Source organism: Eriocheir sinensis, chromosome 3 (genome assembly GCF_024679095.1).
Source record: "Eriocheir sinensis breed Jianghai 21 chromosome 3, ASM2467909v1, whole genome shotgun sequence".
NCBI lineage: Eukaryota > Metazoa > Arthropoda > Malacostraca > Decapoda > Varunidae > Eriocheir > Eriocheir sinensis.
In genome coordinates, this window is record NC_066511.1 from 244,305 (window position 1) to 259,472 (window position 15,168).

Sequence of the window (15,168 nt, forward strand, 5' to 3'; positions counted from 1 at the left end):
TTAAGTTGCGATAGGGAGAGCATACTACATGAATCTGGGTCCTGCATGGCCCAGCTTCTACTCGCCTGCCAAAGTTGCCAGTTATGCATTTTCTGCTGTAGTATTACCATGCTGGGCAACGGAGCCGTCCTGGCAGTGCTCCCTGATTGATTGATAGTTTATTGTTGCAGGGGTCAGCGAGCGAGCCTTGTCATACACTCACTCTCTCTCTTACTCTCTATCACAGTTTCTATTGCTCTCTAAATCATACCTGAAATAAGATACGAAACAGTAATTGTGGAGATTGACTCCGCGCCTCTAAAATACGACATTACGCCTCCATATTATATAGTTAAGGGACGCATATTTAAACTACTCCAACCGAACTTTAAATAACCTGACCTCTAATGAGGGGGCTTTGCCCCCCTCGACACTGCACTGTGACGGCAGCAGAAAATGCATAACTGGCAACTTCAGCCCGCGGGTAACAGCTGAGCCAGGCGAGACCCGGAGTCAGTTGGAGTGCCCAGGAGTGTTTGTAGGGGGGGGCACTAATTTTATACGGATTTTCGAATAGCACGAGGGTCTTAGGTCCCTAACCCCCGTACTATTTGAGGGATGACTGTACATATTATTGTCTGTAATTATCATTTTTTATATGTTACTCTGTAATAAAACTTATAAAAATAATAAAGAAATATAAAAAAATTAAAAAATTAAAAAATTAAAAAGAAAAAACACAAACTAACTTATGTCATTACAGTACCCTCTCGAATTTCGCACTATCCGAGTTTCGCGATCCTTGAGTATCACGGTTAGTCCTAAAGTCTTACCAACCCGACTTTCGCACATTATCACCCTGACTTTCGCGCTGCTTTGACATGTACGGGTCACGTCTACTTACCATCGGCGTCATGCACACTACCTTTAAAGGTAGTAAAACACTGGATGTTTTCCTCCATACATTGTGGGTATGGCAAGAGAGAGAGAGAGAGAGAGAGAGAGAGAGAGAGAGAGAGAGAGAGAGAGATTTACATAGAAAATCAGACCACACAGACCCCATGGTTCAGATTTGGTGGTCTGTCCTTAAACCTGTGATTCTACATTAATCAGATGGCTCCAAAATGTTGCATTTCTACTCTAGTTAATATTAAGTTCAAGGAAGTGATGGTCGAGCTTGTTTTTAAAGGACTCAATCATGTAACATTGGACCACTGAAGGTGGGAGCTTATTCCATTCTCGCACTACAACGTTGGGGAAGAAAAATTTGGTGCAGTCTGAATTTACTTGTCTACATTTGAGTTTTATGCTATTGTTCCTCGTTCGCAAAGTGTCATCAATCATAAACAATTTTGTTCTGTCTACATTCGTGAAACCATTAAGTATTTTAAAATATTCGATCAGTTTTCCTCGGAGGCGACGTTTCTCAAGAGAGAACATGTTGAGGGTGGAAAGCCTTTCTTCGTAGGATTTGTTACGCAAGGAAGGGATAATTTTTGTTGCCCGACGCTGAACACCTTCTAATTTAGCAATGTCCTTTGCATGGTGGGGAGACCAAAACTGTACCGCATATTTCAAGTGGGGTCTGACTAAACTATTGCAGAGTGGAAGTATTACATCTTTATTCTTTAATAAAAAGTTTCTTTTAATGAAGCCCAGTATTCTGTTCGCTTTATTTGCTGCATCGATGCATTGATGTGAGAATTTGAGGTTTGATGCTATTTTGACCCCCAGGTCCTAAACGCATTGAACGCTTGTGAGTTTAACGCCACCCATTTCGTAATCGAACTTCTTATTTCTTGTTCCAACTTGAAGAACCTGGCACTTGTCTACGCTAAAGGGCATCTCCCATCTATCCGACCAAGCTGAAATTTTGTGCAAATCCTCTTGGAGGCTTTGCCTGTCTTCGTCAGTGAGAACCGAGATACCAGTCTTTGTGTCGTCTGCAAATTTACTAATGCGATTATTGAGTCCAACATCCACGTCGTTGCTGTAAATAATGAAGAGCACTGGGCCAAGAACCGAGCCCTGAGGGACACCACTAGTGACCGGCGCCCACTCTGAGTTAAATTCGTCAATCACCACTCTTTGTTGTCTGTTGCTCAACCAATTCGCGATCCATTGGTTTACTTGACCGTCAATAACTATTTGCTTTAATTTATAAAGTAATTTATGATGTGGGACTTTATCAAAGAGAGGGAGAGAGACTTATTAACACGTTAGCCACGTTTGAACTTCCCACCGCCTCCTCCCTGTCGTGTTTGGTTCAACTCGGCACACCTTCAATACCATTCGAGCCCCCGACTCGAGAGGAGGTGTGTAGCTTCACTCTGGTTATGAGCCCCTCTCATGAAAGGTGAGATAGAGAGGATGAAAACAAGGAGAAAGGAGAAGGGTGTGGGGAGGGAGGGCCAAGAAAGGAGAGTCAGGTCAGGGTTTTGGTCAGGTCATGTCCATACCTGTCACACACACACATAGGTGATATGAAAAGGATGTAGGGAGGATGGGGCAGAAAGGAGAGTCAGATCAGGGTTTTGGTCAAAACATGACCTGACTCGGGTCAGGTCATGTCCTGACTTGTCACACACACACACACACACACACATACACAAGGGGAATGAGAATGGTGTGGGGAGGGAGGGGCAGAAAGGAGAGTCAGATCAGGGCTTTGGTCAGGATATGACCTGACATTCCCTTCTGCCCCTCCCTCTCCCCACCCTTCTCATTTCCCTTTCTGTGTGTGTGTGTGTGTGTGTGTGTCATGACATGACCTGACTCTCCCTTCTGCTCCTCCCCCCCACACCCTTCTAATTTCCCCTTATGTGTGTGACGCACACCCGGAAAAGTTGGCGGATGCCCAAGCTGGCGCCAATGCGGTGGGAAGAAAAAGGCCCAGTGTGACACCAGCTAACGGACAACCGACAACTCGCTCCCGGATGGGCGTACGGGCATTGCCAGTAGCCACAATGGTTAGCGGAAAACGGCTAGTGTGACACCGCCTTACTGCAGTGAGTCTGCTGATTGGGTGAGCGCCGGCAATGACGTCATCGGACTCCTAGTGAATCACAAGCGTGTTTTCAAAGCCCAGCCAATCGTAAGGGTTCATCTGTGGCTTTAAAATAACCTGTTCTCTCTTCCTGTTTTCTTCCTTTTTCCAAGGTACATATTTTGAGATAACAAGGGAGTAAAGGAGGAAAAAAAGTGAGCTACGGGGGGCAGCATGAGCCAGTTATAATGGCGCCACTATAAACAGTTGCCTGTACCATGACGGGCTCGGGGCCGACCATCAGGCCCAGATGGATAGTCTACAGGCGCCATAGGCCACATGTAAAAAAATAAATAAATAAATATCCACGTGTCGGAACAAATAAGCACTTTCTCAGTGTTTTCAATACCTCGAGTTTTGGGATCCTCGAGTTTAGCGCTATACCTTTGGAATGAAGCGAACGCGAAAATTGAGAGGGTACACTATTCATTGGAGTTCAAAATGAACTCCTTTGAATAATACGACATGTGTACATGCTACGTGTCATTTACGCTCACGTCGCGCGTAGTCCTCCCTCACACACCCCAGGGGTTGCCAGCGCTTGGCTAAATCCCATTTATTGACCGCTGCCACAGCCATACAAATATGTTTAGAACGTTTTGGTTTTCACTCTCCTATGCGCTCCAGTATTCCAAAGGTGCTGAGGTATTGTATTTCCAATTGTGAGAGACTCGATTTTTGGGTCAACCAGTCGCCTGACAATGGCTCTCTCCAACCCTGGGATCGCTTTTCTCAGGTTAACCCCTAAAGGGCGGGTGATGGGTTTTTCCAGTCTGCCTTTTTCCAACGTAATATTGAAGTTTGTGTGGGGATTTATGGCTCAGTGTGACTCCTAGGCTGCCACACAACTCTTCAATACTATTCTCAGTGTTTCTATGACTAATAATGGCAGGAAGAGTTTTTTGTACAGGTAACTCCTGATTTACACGAGTTTGGTTTACCCGTTTTTTAAATAACGCGGGGTCCAAAATCTAAATAAATGTTTAATGCACACATTTTTTCACTTATACGCGATATTTTATGGAGTGGCCACCAGATGTCTCACGCAACTGGACTCACACGGTGCCGCGGCCACACAGCTGAGCTCAGTTCTTCACGCGCGCCACTTGAACAACAATACAGTACCCACGCTGCCACACTACTCAACAATAGGGGTGGGCAGGTACCGGTACCAGTACCGGTACTAACGGTACCAGCTATATGGTACGGTACCGGTACCAATACTAGCCAGTCACTCATGGTGTCCCTCATTTCTTCCTCACACGAGTGTGGCTGAGACTGAGTGCCTAAGTGGATATCTCGGTGATATGGATATTCTCTCTCTCTCTCTCTCTCTCTCTCTCTCTCTCTCTCTCTCTCTCTCTCTCTCTCTCTCTCTCTCTCTCTCTCTCTCTCTCTCTCTCTCTCTCTCTCTCTCTCTCTCTCTCTCTCTCTCTCTCTCTCTCTCTCTCTCCACTGAATGAAGTGAATATTTATTTTTCGATAGAAACCTACCTCTTGTTTGATTTACATTGTTTTTGATTTACGCGACCTCTTCGAGGACACAATACTCGTGTAAATCGAGATTTACCTGTATCTTCCTCGTCTGATTCCATGCCCAAGTGTCCACAGTCAGCAACCTCGGCTCTCATAAGCCTCCTCTAGCTACACTGCACCATCCACAACATGTGCAGTGATGTGAACACAGGCTTACTGAGAGCTTTAGGTTACAGTACTTCATCACATCACCAAGGAAACACCACTTGACATAGAGATTTCGAGTTTGTAGCAGATTGAAAAGGAAGGATGGATAAAGCGAATGCTCACTAATTTAAAGCTACTGGGTTAGGGAGAGCCATGAAATTGATAATGGAAAGTGGGCAATTTTCGGGAAAACATCAAAACATTGCCGTACATGGAGAACTGTTTTCATCATACACCCCTGCCCTTTAGGGGTTAATGATTTCAGCCAAACCTCAGCATCCCCAGATCTGCAAATCTTCAACATCCATGGGTGTGTCTGTTACCTAACTCTTGTGGATGTTGAGATTTGACTGTATAATCTGCAACTGTATATATTAAGAAAACAGCTGTCTAGCTTTATTAATTTGAAACTCAATATCAATTATAAATGACAATATTTTTCATTGCTGCCTGCATATCATTCATCCTGACAACTTTTTTCTATATATAGGCTAGCTATTGTATATTAGCCACAAAATCAGACATATCGTGTGACAGCAGGTTGCCAAAGCACGATAATGCACACCTCAGACAAGGACAATGTGACAAGTTAAAAGTGTCAGAAGTTCTTCATTTAGTTTTGTATATATTTTTTCAAGACAGTTTTGTAATTGTATGTCTGTTATTTTTTTCATCAGAATAAATGCAAGCCATACATTGTATATCCAAAGATTGAAAGTCAAGCCTTTTTTGGATGTGAAGTAAACACCTTGTCAGAAATTACTCAGCAGTGGGTTCAACTTTTAGTCCGACCAAACACTTCATTACTTCAAGGTAAGTATTTTGAACAATTCCAGTTCGTACAGTTAACAAACAGTTTGGGAAACAAGGGTTAAGACATAAACCTCTGTATTCTTAAGAACATAAGAACATAAGAACGCAGGAGTCTGCAAGAGGCCGGTAGGCCTGTACGAGGCAGCTCCTTTGACCCTAAGCTCCCGTGTATCTAACCCCACCTAATATCGCTGTCCATGAATTTATCTAGTCTATTTTTGAATGTGACAATTGTATTGGCACTCACCACATGACTGCTAAGCCTATTCCACTCATCCACCACCCTATTAGTAAACCAATTTTTGCCTATGTCCCTGTTGAATCTGAATTTATCCAGTTTAAACCCACATTGTGTCCTACCCGGTTCTCTTACCAACAAAACCTTATGAATGTCTCCCTTATTAAAGCCCTTCATCCATTTATAAACCTCGATCATGTCTCCACGCACCCTTCGCCTTTCTAGAGAATACAAGTTTAACTGTTTGAGTCTTTCCTCGTATGGCAAGTTTCTCAACCCCTGAATCATCTTAGTCATCCTCCTCTGCACCGATTCTAACATTTTGATATCCATTCTATAGTAGGGTGACCAGAACTGAACCGCATAGTCAAGATGAGGTCTAACTAATGCTAAATATAGTTTGAGGAAGACTGGGCTTCTGTTGCTTACGCCCTTGAAATAAATCCCAGTACCCTATTAGCTCGATTTCTAGCTTGAATGCATTGTGCCCTTGGACAGAGATCAGAGCTCACTAAGACCCCTAAATCCTCTCGCACTCCAGACCTACTTATGAGAGTGTCATTTAAGCAATAGTTATGTGAGGGTTGTTCCTACCTACACTCAGAATACTGCACTTCCTACATTGAACTCCATCTGCCATTTATCCGCCCAGTCATATAATCTGTTGAGTTCACCTTGGAGAATACTAGCGCCCTGATCCGACTCAATTACTCTACCGATCTTGGTATCATCTGCAAATTTACTAACATCACTACTAATTCCTGTGTCTAAGTCATTGATATAAATAATAAACAAAAGTGGACCTAATACCGAACCTTGTGGGACCCCACTTGTAACACATCCCCAGTCAGATCTTTTACCATTGATTTGCACTCTTTGCTTCCTATTGCTAAGCCACGCCTTGACCCAGTTCAAAACTTTACCCTCTACTCCGTGAGCCTGTAATTTAAGCAACAGTCGTTGGTGAGGAACTTTGTCAAACGCTTTACTAAAATCAAGATAGATTACATCATAATTTTCATCTCTGTCAACCGCCTCAAATACTTTATTGTAGAAGGACAAGAGATTGGTGAGGCATGACCTACCTTTTGTGAACCCATGCTGTGAGTCGTGAATTAAGTGAATTAATTAAGTGTATATTCTTGTGCAGTATTTTCAGTTAGGCAGCACTACAGTACTGTGGATTGGTTGAGGATTGTAATGTTCCTATTTGCTCTTCTTGTGATCCCTAAAAAGTAGGTGACTTACCATCATATTATGATGTCATGCTTCAACAAACAAAACAATGTTGGTGCAACAGATTCCTCCTTGTTTACTGTATCCCTTATTTAAGTTCAGTCCACAAACTTATTTTATCCAGTCATAGCTGCTGTTGCATTGTTGCAAGGCATTCAAGAACAAGTAGAAAAAGTGTATATATTAGTACAGCAGGCACGCATACTACGCATCTCCATACTAAGTGAAACGCCTACTATGAGATGATCAGAAAATATAATCCACAAACTCAAAGTGTGCAAGTTGAACCATAGGTTTTAGGTGGAGGCAGGGAATGGCCTAAATCCTCTGTGTACACTGTCTACGTAACACCCGTCCTGTACTAGATGCAGTGGTGGGCACCGATCACTTTTTTGGTGTTCCGATCCCCGATCATCCGATCAGTTTGGGCAGCTGATCCGATTCCAATCATCCGATCATTTTTTAAGTACTGCTGTTCCGATCACCATTCTGATCATCCGATCGTTAAAACTTATAATAATTACTATTATTTTTTAAAATAATAATTACAAGAACCACCTATTTTAGGCATTCTGTAAGTTATAATTTCAAATAAGTAATAACTTAATTATTTGCTTATATATATCTTTATTTTTCCTCTTTCTTTTGGTATATATGTAGGACATGGTAAAGAAAAAATGTTATCTTAACCTCTTATTTTAGGCATTTATTTAAGTCTACTCTTTTTATTCAATTTCTGAAAGTATGAAAAAGGAATTATGTTCGCTATTTTAACTTTTGTTTGAAATTCATTTAGATTTTTGACAAACATTTTTCAACTTTTTAATATTTTATCATCGATATCTAGGATATATTTTTTACTATTCTATAAAAACAAGTGATAGTAATCATTAATCTCCTATCCTTCCTGATGAAATAGCTTTCTGAGTAAAATATATTGGTCCATAAATAAATTAGTTACAAGAACATAAGCAATAAGGTTTTGATTTTAAGTGAGCCGGTGTTGTGTCATCTGCCATCCACGTATCCTAAGACATCCCATCCTGATCTGCACATGTGCGGAACCCGATGTTTACAAACACAGTGTTGATATCATAGTTTGTCCAGGCAAGATGGCGGCAAGACAGCATGGCAGCTTTTATGGGAAAATGGCCAAATTCAAGGATGACATGGACCCCATAATTCAGATAGCCTACCATTAAATGGAGAGTATCCGAGAAACATGACCATCAATCAGAAGAGAGTGTAGGTTATCTCATTTATCACATATACTGACATACAAGGGTAGGCGGTGGCTGAGTGATTAGCGTGCGGGGCCAGCATTCATCACGCCTTGGACAATGTCGATTCAAATCCCCACGCTACCACCTGGGATTTTTTAGTCACTGCCGAGTGGCTTAAGACTATCCACAGGCTGTCCAGAAGACCACCTGTCATCCCGGATTCTAGAAGAAACCGTACAAGCGAATCAAAAATGAGTTCCAGGGGGCAGCATGAGCCAACCATAACTAGCGCCACTATAAAAATTGCCTGCGCCATAACGGGCTTGGGCTGACCACCAGGCCCCTGAAGAAAGCCTTCCGGTGCTATAGGCTGAGATGTAAACAATCAAAGTTACCACATTTATCACATTTACCGACATACAAGGAGTGTAAGGTACCTCATTTATCACATTTACCGACTTATAAGGGGTGTAGGTTATCTCAGTTATCAGATTTACAGACTTATAAGGGGTGTAGGTTATCTCAGTTATCACATTTTCCGACATACAAGGGCTGTAGGTTATCTCATTTCTCACATTTACCGACATACAAGGAGTGTAAGGTACCTCATTTATCACATTTACCGACATACAAGGGCTGTAGGTTATCTCAGTTATCACATTTACCGACATACAAGGGCTGTAGGTTATCTCATTTCTCACATTTACCGACATACAAGGTGTGCAGGTTATCTCATTTCTCACATTTACCGACATACAAGGTGTGCAGATTATCTCATTTATCACATTTACCGACATACAAGGGCTGTAGGTTATCTCATTTATCACATATACCGGTATATAGAAGGGGTGCAGGTTATCTCATTTATCACATTTACCGGTATATAGAAGGGGTGCAGGTTATCTCATTTATCACATATACCGGTATATAGAAGGGGTGCAGGTTATCTCATTTATCACATTTACCGGTATATAGAAGGGGTGCAGGTTATCTCATTTATCACATATACCGGTATATAGAAGGGGTGCAGGTTATCTCATTTATCACATATACCGGTATATAGAAGGGGTGCAGGTTATCTCATTTATCACATTTACCGACGTACAAGGGGTGCAGGTTACCTCATTGATCACATTTACCAACATACAAGGGGTTCAGGTTATCTCATTTATCACATTTACCGACATACAAGGGGTGTAGGTTATCTCATTTATCACATTTACCGACATACAAGGGGTGTAGGTTATCTCATTTATCACATTTACCGACATACAAGGGGTGTAGGTTATCTCATTTATCACATATACCGACATACAAGGGGTGTAGGTTATCTCATTTATCACATTTACCGACATACAAGGGGTGTAGGTTATCTCATTTATCACATTTGCCGACATACCTCATTTACCTCATTTGCTGACATACAAAGGGTGCAGAAGAAACTTTCATATTTCAAGCAATTTTCAAATTCAAAACATACGTCAACATTTACTTTCAAAAAATAAAAAATAAAAACTCAGGTGGGACATATCGCGATAGGCAGTCAATAAAGACACGGTACCGCGTCGCAATTCATCCACCCTTTGTTTGTAAACCAATCCCGCGCATGCGCAGGTTGGATGGAATGCCTTAGGATACGTGGGTGGCAGATGACAGCACACCAGGTAGGAAACGTAGCAATGGGTTTAAGTTGGATAACTTCAGGTTCAAGAAAGACATAGGCAAGAATTGGTTTACCAACAGTGGTGGATGAGTGGAACAGACATAGAAGTCATGTGGTGAGCGCCAACATGATAGATACATTCAAAAAGAGGTTAGGTAAGTTCTTGGATGAGAGGGGTTTGGGGCGTTAGTTTGGTGCTGTGGTCTTGGCGGCATGTTGCGCTGTCTCGCGAGACCTCCTTCCTCCTCATCCTCTTGTTGCGGGGGGAGCCCGACGGGTGGGAGGGGGGTCGAGGGAAGGCAAAGCCCTCCCCCCGGTTAAGAAGGTGGGGGGGTCGAGGCAGGGCGAAGCCCCCCCTTTTAGCTTAGGTCTTGTTGGTTTCCCGAAAATGAACTGACGCTGCCGCCATTAGAGGGTGGTAACTGCAGCAGAAAATGCATAACTGACAACTGGGGCAGGCCACTCGGTTACTGGAGTGAGCGGAAGCCCACTACTGCAGCCCAGGATCAGAGGACACAGGGTCTACCGGAGACCGCGTCAAATTTTGAATCAACTGGCGCATGACGTCATCAGGTGGAAGGTTGGTGGGTTCAGCTATGGTTTATGCCTCAGTAGCCAGCCGGAAGCAGTGGTGTACAGTTTGCTTGTTCTTGTCAAATCACAATGCCTTGCAGTTGTTAAGTATCTGTCTGCAAGTCTGTAAGTAGGCTATTTAACCCTCTAGAGAAAGCACCATAGTCTGTCTAGGTCAGGGGTGTCCAAACTTTTTTTCACAGAGGGCCACGTGTGGAAAATATACAAAGTCGGGCCACTCAGTATATTTATGGATGGAGATAGATTTTAGAGTTTATAGTTTTACAGGAACTACCACGTGTAGGTCAACTGGCCTCTTGCAGATTCCTTATTTTCTTATGTATGTTTTTTTTTTTTTTTAATTAAGGAATGTAAGTATATAGATATAGGCAAGTTTACCTTTAAAGGAATCTATTTTCTATAATGTCTTATTTTATTTATGTATACAGGATAAACTATTGAATCCTATGGCAAGAGGATCGAGTAGCATCATGCTCGTTAGAGAAAATTTGAATGTAAGCTTATAGTTTTCATTGTACGTATTATTATTACACAGCAAGATGTGAGCCTATACAAGATACGATATTTGTCAATCAAAGACAAAGACAATGAAAGCCTGCTTAGATTCTATTTACGTTACCGCTCGACGTAAATACTTTCGATTTTATTTACGTTACCATTCGACGTGAATACTTCGTTTTCTATTTCATCTCTCCTCGCTTCACCTGCTGACGTAATTTTCTGCGCGCTGGTTGACCATGTCCTTTGATCCTGCTGCAGCCCACACCACACTGTCATGGCGTCGTGTAACAAGTCCCGCCAAGCAAATAAAGCGACTGTGCGCCTGCGCGTCTCGTTCACAATACCTTACCAGGATTAAATAAATTAACGATCAATAATTATCGCTTAATTTTATAAATAAAGACGCTTATTTGAAGTAACTATTTAGCAACGTGTATAAAAATAATTGTAAGAAGTCCACAGTCACTTGTTGCCATGACAACGTTGACCACTTTCTTTTCTGTGATCGGTGATCGAAAGTTAGTTTGTGAAGTTCCGATCTCCACAGTCCGATTACCTTTTACAAAGATGATCCGATCTTTGCATTCCGATCGCCAATTGCTGCTCCGATCAGATCGGAAGATCGGACGATCGGACTGATGATCGGAAGTGCCCAGCTCTGACTAGATGCCCATCATGACAGGGAAAAAATTGAAAAGTACATAATTAGAAGTAAGCAGTGCATTGAGCTAACCAATTCTGCACCTAAGCTGACACTCAAGTCAGTCAAGCAAAACAAAACAAGACAAAAACAGGAACAAGCTATGAAAATATAGAATCAACACAATAATATCTGGTAGGGCACTGTAAGCGCGGTGACCAGCGCTTGTTGAGTGAGTGCCAAGGATGACTGAAACCGCTGCGTCGAACTCACGTCAAGTTTATTGTACAGTGGTCAAACCTGCAAGCCGATATCATGAAACATTACAATGTGAGGTACACTAAACCTTATCTCTACATTTTCCGGGATAGGGCAAATCCCTACAGTCCGACATATGAACATGAATGTAAATCTTATCCTTATATTCCATGGCAGGACAACCCTTACCACTCGTCGTTAACATGAATGTACTTGTACACTTGTGGGAGGCAGAAGAACCTTAGACGCTAAGGAAACGTATTACAATATTGTGGCATCAGGAGATACTTAGACGCTAGACAATAACAGAGAAAGAGATACGTACACATTGCGGGGTTAGTCAGATTACTCCTTCCAGCTCCACCAAGTCCCTTTCCGGAGCCAGCGACGTCGGCCTTCGTCCTTAACGGTGTGAATAACGCCGTGTTAACGGTATGAACGCCAGCCTGCTACTGCCTCGTCCTCCTTTCAGCCCGTAACCCCACGTTACCCTACATTAACCCTAGGAGGCATTACCCTTCGACCCTAGTAGGTCCAATATATGGGCGAAGACGGTCCTGATAAGCGCGTCGACACGTAAACATACACCACTGACCTTTAACCCTTCCGCGGCGCCGCGTCCACTGGCAGCACCGCGGCTACTGGCACTGAGGAAAGCGCTTGCGCACCTCATATTTTCCTTTGATTACAAGCAGTGCCATTCTCGCCACCTCACTGCCATCACCACACCACACTGACACACCAATCAGTCAGATAAAACCACTCAGAAAAAAAAACAAGCGATGGAAACGTAGAATGAGCACAATAACACATGGAAGGGCTTTGTGGAAAGTGCATGGCGCATTTCATACTTCTTTGTTTACAAGATCTGCCACCCTCGCTGCCTCACCTCTACCATCACACCACACTAACACTCTAGTCAGTTTAGACTTTAGACAAATCAAACAAGCAATGATGATATTAAATAAACACAATAACAGGTCTATCTGAATGAGGAATGCAGCGCCCTCAACCTCCCATGAGCTGTCTTTCCCCTGCTTTCTCTTTCTCTTCTGTCCATGCTTCTTTCTTTGGGTAACCAGGGGATTAATCCCCTCAGGGGTCCTGCGTCCCTGCCCAATGGTGAGCAGTCAGGCCAGCCTCTCATCTGGGCTGGTTGGGGGAGGGGTTTGCACCCCCTCCCCCACAAAAAAACTTATCTTACGCCAAAAACAAATTAAAAAGTAGAGGTCGTGGTCGGGGCATGAGCCTCGACTCCGATCTGGTCTTGCTGGGGGGCCTGACTGCGCGGCAGGCTTCCACGATGCATCCGCATCCGGGGAACCTGCCGTCAGTGACGGGTGCAGGGCAAAGCCTACGGGACCCCTGCACCTCGAAAGAGGAAGGGCCCCCTAGCCCCTCTTTTTGTTTTGAGGGTGGCCCTGGTGGTGCAGAGGCTGCGCCCGCCTGCAGAACCGGGCCCGGGGTTAACCTTCGGAGGGCTCTGCGTGTGGGCTCCTGGAACATCCGGAGCCTCTCGGACAATGATCGACTGCCCTACCTATCAAATGAGCTCAGAAGGCTGAGGATGGACATAGTGGCACTCTTGGAGATAAGGAGGCATGTTAGTGGTGAGATCAGTGAGGGGGGGTACACCTTCTACTGGTCCGGCATGAGCAATGGCTTCCATGTCAGGGGGGTAGCTATGGGCATCTCCAGCTAACTGCTGCCATTTGTGGTTGAGGTTGCTCCAGTTGATGAGCGTGTAATGCAAGTGAGGCTGAAGCACACACTGGGCTTCATGTCTCTTGTTGCAGTGTGCGCTCCTACCGAAATGCGTGAAACTTAGGAGAAGGAGACGTTCTACGCCAAACTCAACTTCGTATTGGACCAGTGCCCTCCCCGGGACACACTCATTGTCCTGGACGACTTCAATGCTACTACTGGCACTGACAGGGTTGGCTACGAGCTATGTGCTGGTCCCCATGGATCTGGTACCAGGAACACCAACAGCTCTCTCCTCCTGAATTTTGCAAAATCCAGAAGGTTGAGAACTGCGGGTTCCTGGTACCAGAGACCAGAGCTGCACCACTGGACTTGGTATAGTGATGCAGGAGGTGTAGCTAAGGAGATCGACCACATTCTCATAAGTACTCGTTGGGGGATCCTTCAGAACTGCAGGGTTTACCGGAGTGCTGAGTTCTTTGCAACTGACCATAGGCTTGTTGTTGCAACACTCAAGCTTTATGTCAGGTCAAGAAGAATCTCGAGATGCAACATTACTGTGTTCCATCTCAAGAGGCTGAAGGACCTGGCCTGTGCCCAGGAGTAAGCAGTGACAGTCTCAAATCGGTTTGAAGTGCTTGGCACCCTGGAGGACCCTGTAGAACTGTGGGATACCTTCAAACGTGAGACTCTGCAAGCTGCCAAGGAGTGCATTGGAGAGCACCCGAGATCCAGGAGTGGCTATGCCTCGGTGGAGACGCTGGAGAATATCGAGGAGAGCCGCACTGCTGGGAACCAGGACCAATACAGGGCTCTGTCATGTAGGACTAGAGCTCTCCTGAGGAGAGACAAGGAGAGGTATATCAAGGGTCTTGCCGAGGAGGTCGAGGGCCATAATGCGAATGACCTCCGACCTGCATACCGAGCCCTGAAGAAGCTCCGCTCCAAGGCCTCCTCTCAGGTGAGCACTATCCAAACAGCTGACGGCTGCCTTGTGTCGGACATGGATGGGCAGAGGGCTCGTTGGGCTGAGTACTTTGAGCAGCTGTACACTGTACATGGCGGACCCTCCACGTGGGCAGCTTCCAGTTGCTGGGTTGCAGGTGGTGGATGCTGACCCACCCATTGACGAAAGCCCACCCTCTCTGGGCAAGATCAGAGAGGCTGTGGCCAAGTTGAGGGGTGGGAAGGCACCTGGCGCCTGTAACATCAGCGTGGAGCTGCTCAAAGCTGGAGGTGAGGCAATGATCCGCGGGTTGCATGCAGTCTTGACTGCCGTATGTCAGTCCGGTACCATTCCTCCTGACTGGAAGAGGGTGTTGGTCATCCCTATCTGGAAAGGGAAAGGGGACCACCAGGACTGCAACAACAACTGTGATATTACACTGTTCAGTGTGCCAGGCAAGGTGCTTGCCCACCTATTGCTGATGCAAATTCGCAGCCAGCTGCTGAAGCTGCAGAGCAGTCTGGGTTCATGCCTGGCAAGTCAACAATTGACTGTATTCAAGCGCTTCGCGTACTGGTGGAGTGCCGATGTGAGTTTCGACAGGGGATGCTTGCAGCCTATGTCGATCTCAAGAAGGCATTTGA

The 15,168-nt window shown here is 44.5% G+C and overlaps 1 protein-coding gene across 4 annotated transcripts in view; it reads left to right on the forward strand.

The window, feature by feature from the left end:
- Window positions 1-15,168, forward strand: part of LOC127003447 (little elongation complex subunit 2-like) — a 134,987-nt gene that overhangs the window by 95,376 nt on the left and 24,443 nt on the right. For all 4 annotated transcript variants that reach the window (XR_007757078.1, XM_050870168.1, XM_050870157.1 and 1 more), the window contains one exon: window positions 5,386-5,521. Coding sequence is in view for 3 of the 4 variants with exons in the window: in XM_050870168.1 (XP_050726125.1) it covers window positions 5,386-5,521 (136 nt within the window). In the remaining variant the exon portion in view is untranslated. The remainder of the gene's footprint in view (window positions 1-5,385; window positions 5,522-15,168) is intronic.